General features: G+C 41.2%; 1 protein-coding gene across 1 annotated transcript in view; it reads right to left on the bottom strand.

Annotated features, from left to right (window-relative positions):
* COL24A1 (collagen type XXIV alpha 1 chain) overlaps positions 1 to 16185 on the bottom strand; it is a 125584-nt gene extending 109399 nt beyond the window's left edge. The window contains exons 1-3 of the mRNA XM_027719937.2: positions 16024 to 16185; positions 10333 to 10394; positions 2508 to 3805 (exon numbers count right to left, since the gene is read on the bottom strand). Of these exons, the coding sequence (XP_027575738.1) occupies positions 2508 to 3805; positions 10333 to 10394; positions 16024 to 16079 (1416 nt within the window). The 5' untranslated portion in view covers positions 16080 to 16185. The remainder of the gene's footprint in view (positions 1 to 2507; positions 3806 to 10332; positions 10395 to 16023) is intronic.
* Positions 16186 to 16392: the final 207 nt, after the last annotated feature.

Genomic DNA, 16392 nt, shown 5'->3' with positions numbered 1-16392 from the left:
ATCTTTACAGAGTGCAAACACCCTCTGCAACACAGTGGTTCTTCCAACGAACAGAGCAGCATTTTCTTGAAAGTAGTGTTTCAGGACATCACACTGTTCCACTTCACACTTGCTATATTTTTTCTAGGGAAATTGCAACAGCTAGAATTTAATCAGGGTCTTAATAGTTTTGAAGAAATAGGTGCCCCTTTTTCTACACTATCCATAAATGAAAGCCTGAGTTCTGGAATTCTGCTTTGCCATGGTGGGTGAATTCCACAGCTGTGGGATCATGGAATACAAGGGGCCTAATTACAGAAGGCAAGAATCAGTTCTGGTAGATGATTAAAAGCTAAAACGAAGCTAAGTAGTTGAAGAACCACAAAAGCTAGTTCTTGCCTGTCAATTCCAATAGAACGAACATTCCTTCTGTGTTCAAATCTTGAAAGAAGATCCAAATCAACCACAACATAATGAAAGAAGTAAAAAGAGGGGGGTTTCATGCCTCATCAGGATTTTTTGCTGCAAGGGAAGTTTTCAAGTTCCTCAATGTTGCTTTTTTAGGCTCCTCGTAAAGATTCTGTAAGTACTTACTTAGAGTGTTAGAGCCACACATATAAAAGCTGTCTTATCTCTGGTCTTCTCTACATGGGAGTACTAGACTGAGAAAGTAAACCAAGACCATCTCTTCAAGTCTGAGGCCAACAACAGTGTCGGGCACTGCACCACAGAATCTGCACAGAGCACAGCTCTCCGCTTCATGCAGAGACCTCTTCTCCCTTTGGTGTCAGCTGCTCTGGCAGTGCAGTTTTAACTTTGCCTCTGGTACAGTGGGTGCTGCAGGCCCCTTCAGCTAACCTAGTGCCCACAAAAGTCTATATTACCTTCCTGTAATGTTATTTAAATCCTGATCCAGCAAAACACCTCAGGGTAAATGCACACCACATTCACTGCTACAGACCACAGGCTTCGTTCCTAGGTGAGACAAACTTCTGCAACCCCACTCTGTAAGACAGGCATAGAAGATCTTTGAACCCTACAAATAATCAGCTGCCATTTTTGCCACTGTGTGTATAGTGCCTGTATGTAAGAAAAAAACCAAAACAAAGCATTTGGTTGGAGTTTCTTCATAACTCAAACAACCAATATCATCATCAGCAGCCATTTCTGCACCATGTAAAAAAGAACAGATTTAACTTTCTTGGTCATGACTGACTGAAATCAAAACTAACAAGTTATATGCTAAAATTAAAAGCTTCCATTAGTGGTTACCAAACATCTTAAGCTCCAAAAATGGAAATTAACCTCATGTTGATGGCAGCTACATACTTAGTGATATGTCTCCATAAATACTATTATAAGGGAAAAAAAGAATAAAAAAGACTGACTTCACATTAAGAAAAGATTAAGCAAGAGCACCTCTAAACTAGTGTGAATTACTTGTTAACACATTTTTCAATTGTGCAGCAATTCCTTTGTGCCTGGATCCTGTTTAGAGTAAAAACTGAACTTCTGAATAGGTTCTTGATTGTTGACTAATTTAAGAAAAAATATTTCAGTCCTGAAAGAATAAACACAATAAATTTATGGGCTTATTCAAATATGTATTAGAAACTGCTTATCACATATTAAATTGCTTTCCAGTAATAACCACACAGATGAACACTTACACAAATCAAAAAAAAAAGCAAGAAAAAATAAAACGCAAGTGAAATTATTTACTCCATGTTATGGTTTAAAAAATTTAACCAAAAGCTCACACAAGTATGAAGCACAATCTGTCATACTCCCCAGGCTACGCAGAACTGATGTTCTTTCTGGTCTGCAGCTTCATATATACTGCCCCCATTTTTATCTATTAAAAAGTTTATGAGCCTTGTGCACACAATAAGGAAAGGATAAACTGGTTTCTATTAGAAATACTACTGTGCATTTGCAATTGTATCAGGAATCACTTACCCTATTAACTGAAAAAATGCTGCAAAATCTCAAAAGACTGTTCTAAAAACCATTTGGCATCCCAATAACCTTGGGTTATGAATGGTTTTACCAGACTAGGTTCTGCAACTGCTCACTTTCTAGTACTATAAATTTTGATGGCATTGCTCACCTAAGAAAACTGAGTCAGTCTTCCAAGCAGACTGGTTGTTCTTTTCATGGATCAGCATCTGTATTTGTGAACTGTATGAATTTAGCCTGTAATTTTATTAAGTCAGCGAGCTCTGTAATTAGCAGTTACAAACATCTAGCTGCGTTCAAAATTTTAAAGAAGCCTGGGTTGCCTACCGCTTCACCAGAATGTGAATCTCTTGAATGTCTTTATATTCTTCCAGTAAGTAAAAATATATGACACTTACACCAAAACTACATGCAAGAAAGGGACATATTTAAGGCAGACAAACATTTGTACAGTACAGCCGGGAGAAGTTGCAGTCACAGCTCTGGCATGCTTTGAGAGGTTTCTTTCAAAGCCTCTGTTAAATGTATATTGCTGCATTATAGTAAGAAGAGTAATAAAGATAACTTACAGGAGGTCCGGTTTCCCCCTTTGGACCTCTGACACTTCCCATTTCAAATATTTTGCCAAGATCTTCATAGTCATAAGCATAATTATTAATACCAATTTCATAACTGTTTTCTGTATGATAAGTCTCATCAGCATCAAGTGCACCTTCCTGCCCTGCACTGAGTTGATTATCCAGAGGGAGCTCAGCAGGCAAACTGTACAGGGTTGTGTTGAAGATTTGCTGCTTTTTGCTTAGTGCATCTAAATGCTGTTTTGCTTTTTCCGTTCCCTTGCTTTTAGTTTTACTCTGTTTTACAGGAGAGATCAGAGAAGGCTCACTTTGTCTGCCTGCTTCTTCTGTGGTATTAGCTGAACTATCTGGATTTGGTCCTGCAGGAGTTTTAGTGATGTTTCTTTTTTTGCTCATCTGCTGCTGAAGAGGCAGATTGACATTCTCCTGGAGTTCTGTTTCAGGCCAAGCTTCCAGCAATGGAGGTTTGGTCTCTGCAAACTCCAATGCAGAGGCATTTCTTGCCTCAAAGTGGTCTGGTAGAAAGTGAATCTGAGCAACATTGGTAACAGGCATGTTTGATGCATCCTTCCATCTATAAGCTGATATATCTTCCCGGTGTTCCTCATCAATGATCATCTTCGAAAAAATATCCAGCCCATCTGACACAAGTGGAGCTCCTGGCAGAGATCGATACGTTTCAGCCTGGCGACACTGCTGTTTCACATATTTACAATAGTTTGCAGAGGCTTCTGCAGAGGGGATAATATCTAGCTGACATATAACTCCTTCAAAGCTGACAGACTGAGAGTTCATCCTTCCCAGAGTAAATACACCATCCAAATCAAATGTCTCCACTTCAGAAAGTACTTCACTGCTATAGTACTTCTTTCCACATTCAGCATATATTGAGACAGTCTTGTCTCCAATGCCAATGGCAAATGAATGCCACTGTTCATTATGAACACTATAACTGAAGTATACAGACTGCTTCCCTCCAGTGTACACTGCTACCTTTCTCGGTAGCAGTTGGACACCAAACTGCAGTCTACTTTTGTTCCTAATACTGAAGAGGAAAGCATTATTGACTCTGTAAGAGTACAACCCAACCAATATGGTGAACTGATGCCCTAGGTTTGATGGTATGACTTGAATGATGGGGGACTCAATATGTGCATCACTAGTTAGTACAACTCCCGATGCAGTTAGACGAACACCCTGAGGTAACAGAGATGATGCAGAAGGCTCTGTTGTCTCTGAGGGCTCTTGAGCATCTTTCACAAGGCCCAGTTGATGAAGAACATCTATTGCTGTAAAAAGAAATAAAGGGATACTGTTGATTTCATTTACAAGCTCATAAATTCAGATCTATATACACAAAGCTACACACAACATCTTAACAAATCTGTACCTCCCAAAGCATATATTCTGCACACAGTAAGGCCAACAAATCCCTAAGGCAAGGTACACTGATTTTTCACATAAATCAAACAAATAATTAAAGCAAGACAAAAAATTCCATCTTAAAAAAAAGCCAAGTAAACAAAACGAATACACAGAAAGGCCCACACAATGCACATTGTAGGTTAATTCACTTATGAAAGTGAAAAATCCCCAATTGCTCCCTTCAAACTTTCACAGTGATCAGTGAACAGGCTTTGCTTAGTTTCTTATTTATTTGGATAATCCTGTTTATTCTTTGAGCAGAGAATTACTTTTTTTTTTTTACTTTTTCTTCTGCAAAAAATCTTCTGCAATAAGACCATGCCTTTTCTCTTTCTCTGAAAAGGTTGAATAAAAGCATTTGAGGGAAGAGTTGCTTTGTTTATAAGAAGGGAAAAACTATTCATAACACAGTAACACCCTGGTAGAGCACCAAAAGATAGTCACTGGCTCAAAGCAAAATACAAAGGTAGGCCTTGCCAAGGAGCTACTACGTGTTGCAGGGGTAATTCAGCTGGTACCTGGGAAGAATTGCTGTGCTTTCACCAGAATGTCAATCAGCCAAGCAAGGCCCAGTGCCATTACAGAGCTGGCTTTAAAGGGAATTTTCTTTCCAGATGACTGTATATATCTGTGCTAACTAATCAGACTAAAAGAAAACAAAGGTCTTTTGAAGAGGTGATGCAACAGAGTGCACCACTACCACCTCCTTCCCCTTCACACTTGTTTACCTGTACTGATGAGGTGAACTCTGCAGCAGTGGGAGTGGTGAGGAGCAAGGAAAGAGGAGAATAGTCAGGACGCAAGGGGCAGCGCTCCCATATTCTGGCTTATCTGTCCTCCTAAAGAACACAAGGCTGTAGCTACCCTGACAAAACATTGAATTAAGAGTGCACTCCACAGCAGGAAACATTAAGGAGACAGAGAAGCCAACTATTCTACTGATTTATGTCTTATGGATTTGGCATATAGAAGTCTTGAGAGATCTTCCTACAGGGTAGAATTGGCAGTGGTGTTTTCATTGTTGGATTCTCTACTGTCTCATACAATGTGAGTTTTGTCCTTTAACGTTTTCCTTAGCCTGGACCTTACAGTGCCTCCATCTTTTGCCTGGCTAAATATCTTCACCTACCGGACAGAAACACAGTCATTTAGCCTCCTGATTAACTGAAGTCATATCTGTCTTGGGGTAAGAAATCAAAAACACTTTAGGTACATCAACAGTCCAAGGTGACCCAATTCATTTGGTATTGCCTACATCAGATTTAAGCATGTTGGAGTTGGTAGGCATAGACACCTTCTTCCTTCAGGATGAACAACATAAAGATACTGATAGGTGCCTTATAATGCAGTTGAAACACTACAAAGGCTTGAGTAGGAGCTAAACACATGCCCAGCAGCCTTTCTGTAGGGTCGCAAAATAAGACAGCATTTAGGGTATCAATTGATTAGTAAAACTGAGTTCTTGTGAAAGGTATTACTGAAATATTTCAGAAATTGAGTCAAAACACAATCATGGAAATAAGGAACAAGAAGGCTGGGAGCTAAAATATGGGAAAAGGCTGAAGGAACTACATTTGCTTGGCCTTGAGGTGGGAAGGTTTGGGGGAATCTAATTAAAACCATTCATTACCTGAATTGAGGCCATAGGGAAAATAGAAAAGCTGAGGAGTAACAAGCAAAAGCTGCCATACAAGAAATTCCAGCTCCATACAAGAAAAAGCCTTCTCTCCGCAAAAGTATTTAAGTGTTGAACCAGGGCGGCAGAGACATTGTGTAATCTCCATTCTTGGAGATTTTCAAAGCCCAACTGGATGGGACCCAACAACCTGAACTAACTTCAGCATTGACTATGATCGCAGCAGGAGCTAGGAACAAATAAGTTCAAGGGCCCAATAACCTAAATTTTCTGGTTTTTTGCACAAAGGTAAACCAAACACTAGTTTTCATGGCATTGCACAGTAGTGTACAGTATCATCTTTTTCCACCCCTAACTGGAACAATTTCAGTGAAGCATTTATACCAAAAATTACTTGTAGTATCTAATAGTTCCACTGAGCAAATAAGCCCGACAGGCAGACACTGTCACTTTCTATAGCATTTAGGTGAGGGTATTTTTACTATGGACATTGTGCCTATATAAAGTAAACAAAGCTATTAAATGGCACAACAAAAATTTGGAGTAAACAAGAAAAGTTAAGGATTCTCTACCATATTAAGAGAAGAGAGCAACTGAAACAAATGGATGTTTACTCCTTCAGTGGAAAAAAGGTCTCCTTTCCCAGTTTCCCTTTCTCTGTTTAGTGAATGTATTCATAGCAAATTTTAAGAATAGACAGATGTTGGCTTAGTTTCAGTAATAAATTATGAAAAGCGCCTGAGATTTCCTTGAGAGTAGTTTATAAATTGGAAACAAAAGTATCAACCTGAATGCACTGTACATCTTGAAAATTAATTACACACCTTGTAGTGTTTCTAGTCATGTCTGAGATTCACAGATGGGCCAAGATTATCCTGGAGAGTAGCCAGTGCAGACGGAGGTATGGAGAAAGCACATCTTTGCAGAAAGTCATGTGTGCGCCAATTTCTCAAGATGTTTTGCCTCAGAGCAATTAATTTACTATGGCTGCATTTTTATCTGTCAGACTGATACTAGAGGTCAGGTTACAGTAGAGCTTTGAAGCACGATGCATCTGCTAATGAACCACCACACTTTCCCAGGACCTCGGCCCTGCCTGGTCTGCCTGTAGTTCTGGAGAAGAAAACTGTCCTTGCACTGCTCTTGTAAAGGGAAGTTAGGAAGAAATACAGGTCCTGTGCTCTGGGCAATGCAATCTCACACATGCAAATAATACCCCAGTCTGAACACACTGCTCCAGGACTTCTGTGCACTGACTGGGCCAGCTGACTGCACAGAGGAGAACAGCCAATAAACTAACTTAAGGTTGTGCCTAAATATCACATCCTAACCTGAAATATTTGGCAAGTACTTGTATTTTTAAAAATTGTTAATGATATACCTGTATTTAAAAATAACAATGCATGTGATATGTCCAAAATATTATAAATTGATGTATAAAATAAAAACCTTAAACTGTCTTAAAATAGTCAGTTTAAAATTACATTCAAGCCTATCACTACTAATCTCAAACTGCAAGCAAAATTGTCAAATTTTTGGCTCTTCTGATTTGAAAACAGCACATAGTTTACAAGTTATCAAATAAAGGAAAATCATCAGAGAGCATAATGAGGAATAAGACATTCTCCATGTCCTGCAAATAGATTTCTGTGAACAATGACAGGTCCTGAGAGAGCTAAACACAAAGAAATGTTATGTGAAAAATGACATTAAAGAAGTATAAACTAATTATTCCTCGCTGACTTGCTGCCTGTTAACCCACTGTCAAGCCAAAAGGCTGTTCCAAATTTTTTTGGCCAGTCATTTAATTTCTGATCCAATGTGTATTTTTATTTTATTTTAAGGCTTTCAGAAGCTCTTGGCAGCATACAGGATTTTGGGAGCAGGCAATCCTCATTTTTCCTCCCAGCATGACAACTACTATTTTCTTTACCTATCAGTTGTCAGATTTCTTTGTTTACCCATGCCTGCAAAACATCTGTCTTCACTTACTGTTTACTCAACTCATTAGTCCCCCAAATCGTAACAGTTCAGATTCTTGAAGGGAAAGTTGTTTTAGGTTTTTGGTATCCAGTGCTTTCCCCTTCCACTTCCTAGGAGGACTTTAGAAATTCACAGCCTTACTGCATCACAAAGGGAAGGAAAAATCTAACATGAGCTTTGGCAAAAAACCTTCTGACTCTCTTGTGGCACAAGGAAAGTCCCACAAAAGAACTGGGGAGGAATGAGGGTATTTGCTATTTGATTGTTTCGCACCCGTATTTCATTCAGTCTCTTTTGTTCATTTCCCACACTCCTCCATACTTATGACTACTCTGAAGGCAGGAGCTCTGAGATGCTTTCTCTGTTTCAGCAATCCTAATATACACATTACTCCCTTCCCCTTTACCAGTATGGGTAAGGAAAAGACAAGGGCCATTCATCAGTCAGCTCCATTAGAACTGAGAGTAGTCATCAGGTTGCCCATTTTCTAAGTGATGATCCATTTGCAATTGGGTAAATTAAGATACTTGGCTGCAACCAGTGCTCTCCTGGACACTAGGTCGAGTGGCTGTCATAGGAAAGCTAACGAGATACATGGATTCCGCATGTCCTTGAGTCACACTCAAAGTATGATTCCTAAAGACTGAGACTGTATCTTTACATATATTTCACTGAACACAATTAATAGCAGCCTACCAAACTGAACAAGGCATAATTTCTCATGTAAAGCACCAGGCTGTCTCTTCAGCTCAGGAGAGGAGCGTTCATTAGCTAGCATCTTTGTATTTGGCAGAACACTCTTTTTTTCTAAATATAACTGCCAAGAAAATTTAAAAAACAAAGCGTTAACGTGTTCCTAATGAGCAGACAATCCCGATCCTGGACAAACACTAAGCACTGCAAGTGCAATAGTGCTAGCTCTGCAGCTTATAAATGGAGACTGAAGGATATACTTGAGCTGCTCTTTTTTCTTTTTTGGGGGGGGGCGGGAAGGTTTCCTCAGTCTGCTGTTCTCTGAGTTGCTTTTTGCAACCTCTTTTGCACATCATGCAAATATAGTGCAAGAGGGGCCAAATTTACCCATGGGCAGCAAGTTGCATCAAGGTTCAATGCATCATTTTTATCCCAAGCAAGGACTTAAAGAAAATGAAGTCATATATGGCATGTGGCACTTGTGCACTGGAGTTTCCATTCAGTAAGGTTTCTCATGTGGCTATCTAGAAATGCTACTGAATAACAATAACAACAACAACAAAATAACAAAAAAATAAGGTTCCTTTCTCTGATGGTGACAAAATAAAATATAATTCCATATAATCATGTTGAGACTGGAAGTTTTACCCCATTTCTGCAAAGCTATGTGCATGGAAGTGTTCTGAGCCAAGAGGCAAGTAATCCTTGGACTGCACCCACTTGCTTGTGTCGCTGCGCCCCCAGTCCTGTAGCCTTCACAGTTCTTGCCTGAAGTTTTGATAGAAAAACTATTCTCAGGCTGAGGCACATGAGAAGTGAGAGAAACAGTTTCTTTCTTTGCAGAGGAGGAGGGTGGGCTGAAAGCATGAAGACGCTCAAACCATCCCTGCACTCCTGCCTCTGGCATCCCTCACCTGCTCCCACTGCACCGGGAAACTGCAAACTGCCTCCCTAAAACAGTCTCTTCCCTTTCCATCCCTGCAGGCCTGGAGCAGGTCAGGCCACACACATCTAATGGCACTGCCCCTCCTCTGATGAGAACTTGGCTCAGCTATCAGAAAAATCTGGGAAAATCCCATCATCACAAAAGCGTATGGCCTCCATTTAGCCACATGTGAAAAATCAACAACCAATATTACCAGGCAAACAACAGGCAACTAATGGAAGGCATAACTACAAAGACAATTGGGGGGAAAAGCAAAACAAAAAAACACAACTGAAAGGAAACACAAGTTTTGCCAATATCTGGGAATGAGGAGCTGGAAAAAGGCATTGGTGAGAATAATGGTGGGAGGTTGCTGAGATATCCCAAAGGGCTCTAACAAAACATTATCAGGAACGAGTCTTGTCTTAACCACACAACCCAGCTGTTTGTATTCAGATGAGTATTTGTAGTTAACAGATCAGCCAAGGATGACCTATTTCTTGCTTCACCTGTACAGTGAAGGAACATGGCAGAGAACTGATGCTGCCACTCTCATGGCAAATAAGACATGACTACATGGCGTGTTAGCCTCTACCACCTCAACATGCTATTATTCCCAGAGCAAGCTGTACATCTGGTGCTGTTATAACAGTTGGCAGATTAAAAAAGAAACTAAAAACAAGGCAACCTTTTTTCCTCACTAACATCTGCATCTGAATGCAAAGCCAAATGAATACCAAATTTCACATTTTTTTAATGATGCCAGCCTAGACCAAGCCTTTATTATATGCAGTGGTTTGCCTGCAGTCTTAAGTGCAAAGGTAACTCAGTCATAGCTTGCCACCCCCAAGGACACCCACTTGCAGTGAAGACACAATCAAAGCCTTTTCACTGTACAAGGCTTCTTTTTTATGAAGAGCTTGCTTAAATATGTAAGCAATTTCATAGACAGAAAATCTGAGTAATTTTCAAAAGGTCATCTTTTCCAAACTGGTTACTTTAAACTTTTGCTCTCATTGTGCTGTAGCTGATATTTTCTTTAAGTCATGTGAATTAAGGAACTGAACCTAAGGTCACTGGTAACAACAGTCATTTACTCTTTTCATCTAGTAACATATTATACAAATGTCCTGTTATGAACAAAGCATTCTCACCTTGTTTGGGTACTTGTGCAATACCCACAGCTATACATATTGCAATAAAAAGGAGAGCTTTCCTAAAAGAGAAAGAAGGAAAGAAAAAAAAAACATGTGAGAAAACATCTACAGTTTCAGAAATCCAAGGAATTAGAAGCTTGATTCAACATCCAAAGTCCATGACAGGATATCACTGACTTCAGCAAGTCCTGAATCAAAGCCATCACATTGTACAACTTATATAGTACATATATTTTTATACTGGCTTTTATTAATAAAGTGACTGCATCTGCTTTATATTTTCTTGCAGCAGCTTTCAAATATGAATGCTGCTTTGTAGTAAATTTCTTCCTGGAAAGAAAATGTTAATGTAAAGAAACCATAAAATAAATGACAAGTTAATGCCTATAGAGATCATTAAATACTTTTGACTTGCTATCCATCTTTTCACTATATCACATCATATTCCCATAAATGAAAATATTATGTCATGCTTTTTCCTTGTATTATAAAATTTTATCATGCTCGAAGAAAGACATGCTCTTGACAGAGTAAAAAAAATCCCATCACATGTCAACTTAAAACTCCATGCTCAGATATGAAAATACAGAACTGATAGGTAGCATAGGCTCACTGTCCTGGTTTAGGCTGGGATAGAGTTAATTCTCTCCTTAGTAACTGGTAGAGTGCTGTGGTTTGGATTTCGTGTGAGAATAATGTTGATAGCACACTGATGTTTCAGCTGTTCCAACAAATATGTATAAGGTTGATATAGATTATGTGCTCAAAATTTGCTTTAAAATTGTTGAATGTTGTACAAAGAGCATATTTTTTCCATGATTAAAAACAGACTGCTGTTTCTTATCCATTATCATATATTAGCCAGATTAACATCCAATCACACTCTTATCAGTGACTGAATCTTTTAATAAATGAGAAATATATTTTCTGTTAATGTTGCATATCCAGGCACAGATGTATGTAACAATTATAGTAGCCTATATCTACTTCTGAGGAGAAATATTTCAAAAAATCAGAAATATAGTTCTGACACTAACAACTCATGCTCAAGCTGCAGCTCAATCCTCTTGCTTATTAAGGTATGTAACATCACTGATTTTTCATAACATTAAGTGCTAGAGTGACTAAAAGTGTTTGCTGAACCAAGTCAGAGAATATTTGAGTAGCTGGAATGAAGAGATTTTGAAAGTAACAGTTGCAACTGAACACCTGTAATTTCATGTGATGTAACTTTGGCAGGGCAGGAAGAAAACCTTACCACTTCATACAGGACCTTATGGTTCAAAGAGGGAGACAAGGTCCTTCATGGATATACATGTACACATGCATATATATAAAAGTATTTAGTGAAATATCTTACTATTCCTTCCATGGGTTTGCAATTCGAACGTTCCAGAAACATCCAAGTGCATGAAAACCACAGAGCAAAAACCTGGTTTTACCAAGTGGATTTGCATATTGTGAGACCTTAAATTTTGGCCATCAGAATGAATAATTTAAGGAACATTAAGACACAATAGTCATCACTGCCACTGGAAAACTGCAGATACATCATGTCTTTTAGAAGAAAATGCACAGAACGTATAGGATACTCAAAAATACGCATCAGTGCTTCAGTTCTTATTATGGAAGTGAGAAGGGCAGAAACTACACCTTACAAATCCCAACATGCCTGTAAAGACATGTTTTTTAATTAACCACCACTGCAGACCCCAGCTATTCCTCCCGCTACAGCCACGAAATGTCTACTGGAGCAGTTCTGCCACTCCTACAAAAGACCTAACATTGACTTGTCCAAATAGCACATCAGCTACAGAACACTCACTTCAGTTTTTTCACTTCTAAAGACCAGAATTCAAATTCATAGCTTCTGCATCACACAATGCATCATCTTTTGATCTAATGAGAAGCTCAGTGACAGGAGGTAGCTGTGTCAGAAAGAAAGCCCATGCATTGCACCGTATCAGCTAAAACTTAGGACAACTCTCTATTTGACTTTTAAAGGTGCAAAATGGATTTACAATTAAAAATCTCGTAAGACATTTCAGCTATCTCTAAAATAAGAATGCTCAAAGAACCCCAGAGTCCAGAATTCAAAGATGACTCCTCTTAACATTACAACAGCCTATTCCACAACACCAACCAGGTACAATGCTGTGTGTGTCAGGTATCTGCCTCTGTCATGTCCCAGCAAACACCGTAGGAAAGCAAGAAATTCCAAAATGCTCCCAGGGCTGCAAATTAAACAGATGTAATTGGATATACAGGAACATTTAGTGAGAGGTAAAGACACATGTCTGCCTCTCCAGAGCTCTCCAGCTAATGTCAAGAACAAATGAGTGAACAACTAAGAGAAAAAATAGGGACCAGAGACAACCACAGGGCTGGAGGTCCTCTAATATGTGGGAAAAGATAGTCTTCCTTCTATCTTTTTTCACAAGTAAAACTTTTTGTAAATGAAACCATGTGCAACCTAAAGTGAAGTTGTACAAGTGAACCCTCCGGGGCTGAAAATGAAACAATGAAATTCTGTCTTTTTGAGAGAAACCATTCGTGCAACCCTCTCTTCTTGATCAAGACCACTACTCTTTACATTTGCAGATTTTAAGCTGCAGAGTAGTCAGTTCTCAGCCTCCACTCTCACACCAGCATAGCCACTAAGACCTCAGGCTCCCTGCTGCTAACATGAATGTGGCTTGATCCATCATCTGCCACAGCTCCAAGGAACTTAGCCCTTGTGTTGGCTGAACCCACAGATCTTGGGGAGACCTGCTCTGTTGGGACACAACAATAGAAAAACACAAAAGCATGTGGCAAGGAAGACTCCAGCTGACTCAAATGCTGGTTGTTTTTCCCCCACTTAAACATCACACATGAAGCTGTTCCAATACACCTTGGCTATGTCCTGTCCTAAAGCCTGGGTATCTCCAGAGCTTCCTCCCCTTTGCCTATTTTTTAATCCTCTTTATTTTACATGCAAGCGCAGGCTGAGGGCTACTATAAATCTTTTGCAGGAAGGCACTATCAAATGTGGTTGATCTATTTCTCCATTTAAAAATGAGTTTATCTTTCTGATGATCTTTGACATCTTGTGGCTGTTCGCCTCTTCCTACAGAGTGGACAGCAACTACCCATGGCAGTTTTTTTGCATTAGGGGTGACAGATGGATGAGGAAACTGATAAGCTTCAAAGCAAGTTTGGCAAACAATGATGCAAAATTCCATCCTCTGAAGACTAATCAGTAGCATACAGAGCTCAGGTTTGGTCAGTGCACAGCATCACCCTCTTTGTTCCAGCCTAATTTCCTAAATATCCAGTTTAAAGGAAGAAATACTGCTGCTAGAGAAGACAGGAAAACCTGTTCCCAATGGAACTGCCACAGATGCATTCAACCCTGTGCTCATCAGTGATGATGGTTTAAATATCAGCACTTGCCCCATCTGCATTGTTTCACCGGATGTCCTCTGGGGACTGCTGAGGAGAATGGCCCAATTTGGGTTCATCCAACCAGATAAGAGCTTTGGGAAAGGTCGTAGCACCTTCTAGACAGAGATGACCTGGGCTTCTCAAAGACCTCAAGCTGTTATAAATCTTATCTTTCAAGATGTGAAAAGAAAAATAACTTTATTTGATACTATAATGAGATGAGGCACTGGGTCCAGTGCTCCTTCTCAAATTTTAGAAGACCCACTACCAACATGGCTTGAGGGGACCCAACAGCCTCTCCAGGGTGACAGTCACATGCCCTCTGGGTACAGATGGCACCATGCAACTAGTCAGCAAAGGGGGAAGCTCCTGTACCCTTAGCCAAAGGTCACCATTTGAATGAATGGAAAATGGTAAAAATACAAGATAAGGCGAGAGGTAGAGGAGCAGCGACCTAAGAAGAGTTGCACGACAGGGTTGTACAGGTTCAGAGAAAGGAAACTCCCTGACTGGTGGCCCAGACATTCTCCCAACAGCATCTGGCTTAAAATGAGAAACTACCACATCCAAAAGAACAGTCAACTCTGTTAGTATTTTTAAAAGGAAAAAAATTAATGAAAATGACATAATTTTAGAACCATTTTATGAGTAAATCTGTGATTTCTTACACTAGATTTCTTCTGTAGATAGTGTACACCATTTTCATCTGTATTAATGCAAAAGTATGCAACTCAAATTCCCACTCATGTGAAACACTCTTCTTTCACAGGGTTTGTCTCTGTATATTTTGTAGATCATTCCTCAAATGTTCTACAACTCAATGCTTGCAAGAAACAAGGGTGACAAGGCTGTTCATGTTTTAAAATTAAATATTCTGTCAATAAACTTGGTGAGAGATTTAGAAGTTATGCAGCTGTTTTATTTTTTTAACCTGCAGAGAAACCCCTATACAGGTCTGACCTAATGGCATTTCAACCAAAAGGTGGTCAGGGTTGCAAGGGATTTACTGGTTTGACATATACTAAGGAAACCTGATCTTTTGCAAGGAATTCTGGCTTCTTAATACAGGCAATCAACCAGATTGCTTTCTCTCTAGACCAGTAAATTAGGTAAACAATATAAAAGTATATAGATATATATTCTTATCTCAGATTTTTAACCTGAGTAAACTGCATCTCTGCTACTGTCTGTCTTTCCTGTAATGCAATTTATGTTTCTCCATCAGTAACACCCATTTACAGTTATCAAATAAAACCATTTTTTAAATTGCATTCAGTCAATTCCTGAATAAGTCCTCCAAACACATCCATTAAACACACAGTTCTCCTGGGAAGGCCACCTTCAGGCAGCCACGTAACTGCTCACAAGCATTTTAATGCACCAAGTTACACACCAGGCACATTTTGGCAGCATAATCCTCCCTATAACACAAAACAAATCCTTCTGTCCTGCTTGGAGAACTCAGTAAACTTAGTTTAAGCCACAGCCAGAACAAAATTAGTGCCTTACGAAGACAGACACATAATGGTAACCTCTCTAATATTACAACTACCATAAATTCACAATCATCTTGCCTAGGCTGCTTTTAGGCAAACTGTAGAGAGAGGAGCTCTACTTTGAGCCACAGATGAGGATGCATTAGAATTACTTCAGCCTCTTGTAGAAGTGCATAAATACAAAGCACCTCATCTGGCTATCTCTGTTATTAAGAGAGTAACCTCAGCTCTTCAACGTAAATTCTGCATGTTTTGGTTGTTTGCTGTGTTTTAAGAGCTAGGTACCAAAAGGGCGCAGGAGCTTCCCGGTTCCTTATGGGCACTGCGGCCACCGGGATCCTCGTTCCCCCTCGGGGATCAGGGGTGCGCTGGCTCGAGGGTCGGGCTGTCTCCACTCCCCGGGGACCCCAGAGCCAGGCTGCCTGGTGTGGGCTCGGGGGGGAGAAGGACGACACCAGGGTGCTGGACAGGATGGGGCACATCCAGGACGTCATGGGAGAGTGCGGAGGGGAGAGACGCACAGCCAGCGGCACAGACGGTACCCATGCGAGGAGTCAGCACCCCGCCGGGGGCACTGGGGACCCCGCGGGGTTACAGCTGGCGTTCGGAAGGTAGGGCTGAGGACACAGCCCGCCGGGGTCACCGTCCGCTGCCCCCGGAGGGGAGCTGAGCAGCAGCCCCCGTGCCCTACCCGCCCCACGGCAGGGTGGCGATGCGGTGCGATGCGCCCCGTCGCCGCCGTCACGCCTCCCCGGCTCCCGCTTACGTTTGTGCCGCGGGAGAGATGCGTCCTCGCCTTGTCCTCTCGGCTCCCAAATGCATTTGTATGCATTTGCCCGGGCAGCGGAGATCCGAGGGAAAGCCGAGCGCCGCGCCGCCGCAGGGTCAGCTCCTGCCCATGAAACCCCGGCGGCCCCGAGGTCTCCGCCGAGCTCCGCGCAAGCCCGGGGGCGGCCCGGCCCGCGTACGGCCCGCGGGGGCGGGCGCGGCGGTGGGGGGGGCGCCGGGGGCCGGGCGGCGGGGGCGCCCCGCGGCTGCCCGCGGAGTCCGGCGGCGGAGCGGCGCTGCACCGCCTGCCCCGGCGGAGCTCCTGCCCGCCGCGGTGTTGAATTTCAGCGCTGGCTGCCTGGCGATT

This window comes from Pipra filicauda, unplaced genomic scaffold (assembly GCF_003945595.2).
Source record: "Pipra filicauda isolate LSUMZ 115617 unplaced genomic scaffold, ASM394559v2 scaffold164_size1636381_pilon, whole genome shotgun sequence".
Taxonomy (NCBI): Eukaryota; Metazoa; Chordata; class Aves; order Passeriformes; family Pipridae; genus Pipra; species Pipra filicauda.
The sequence above is the reverse complement of the archived record's forward strand: the minus strand, read 5'-3'. Positions and strand labels throughout refer to the sequence as shown.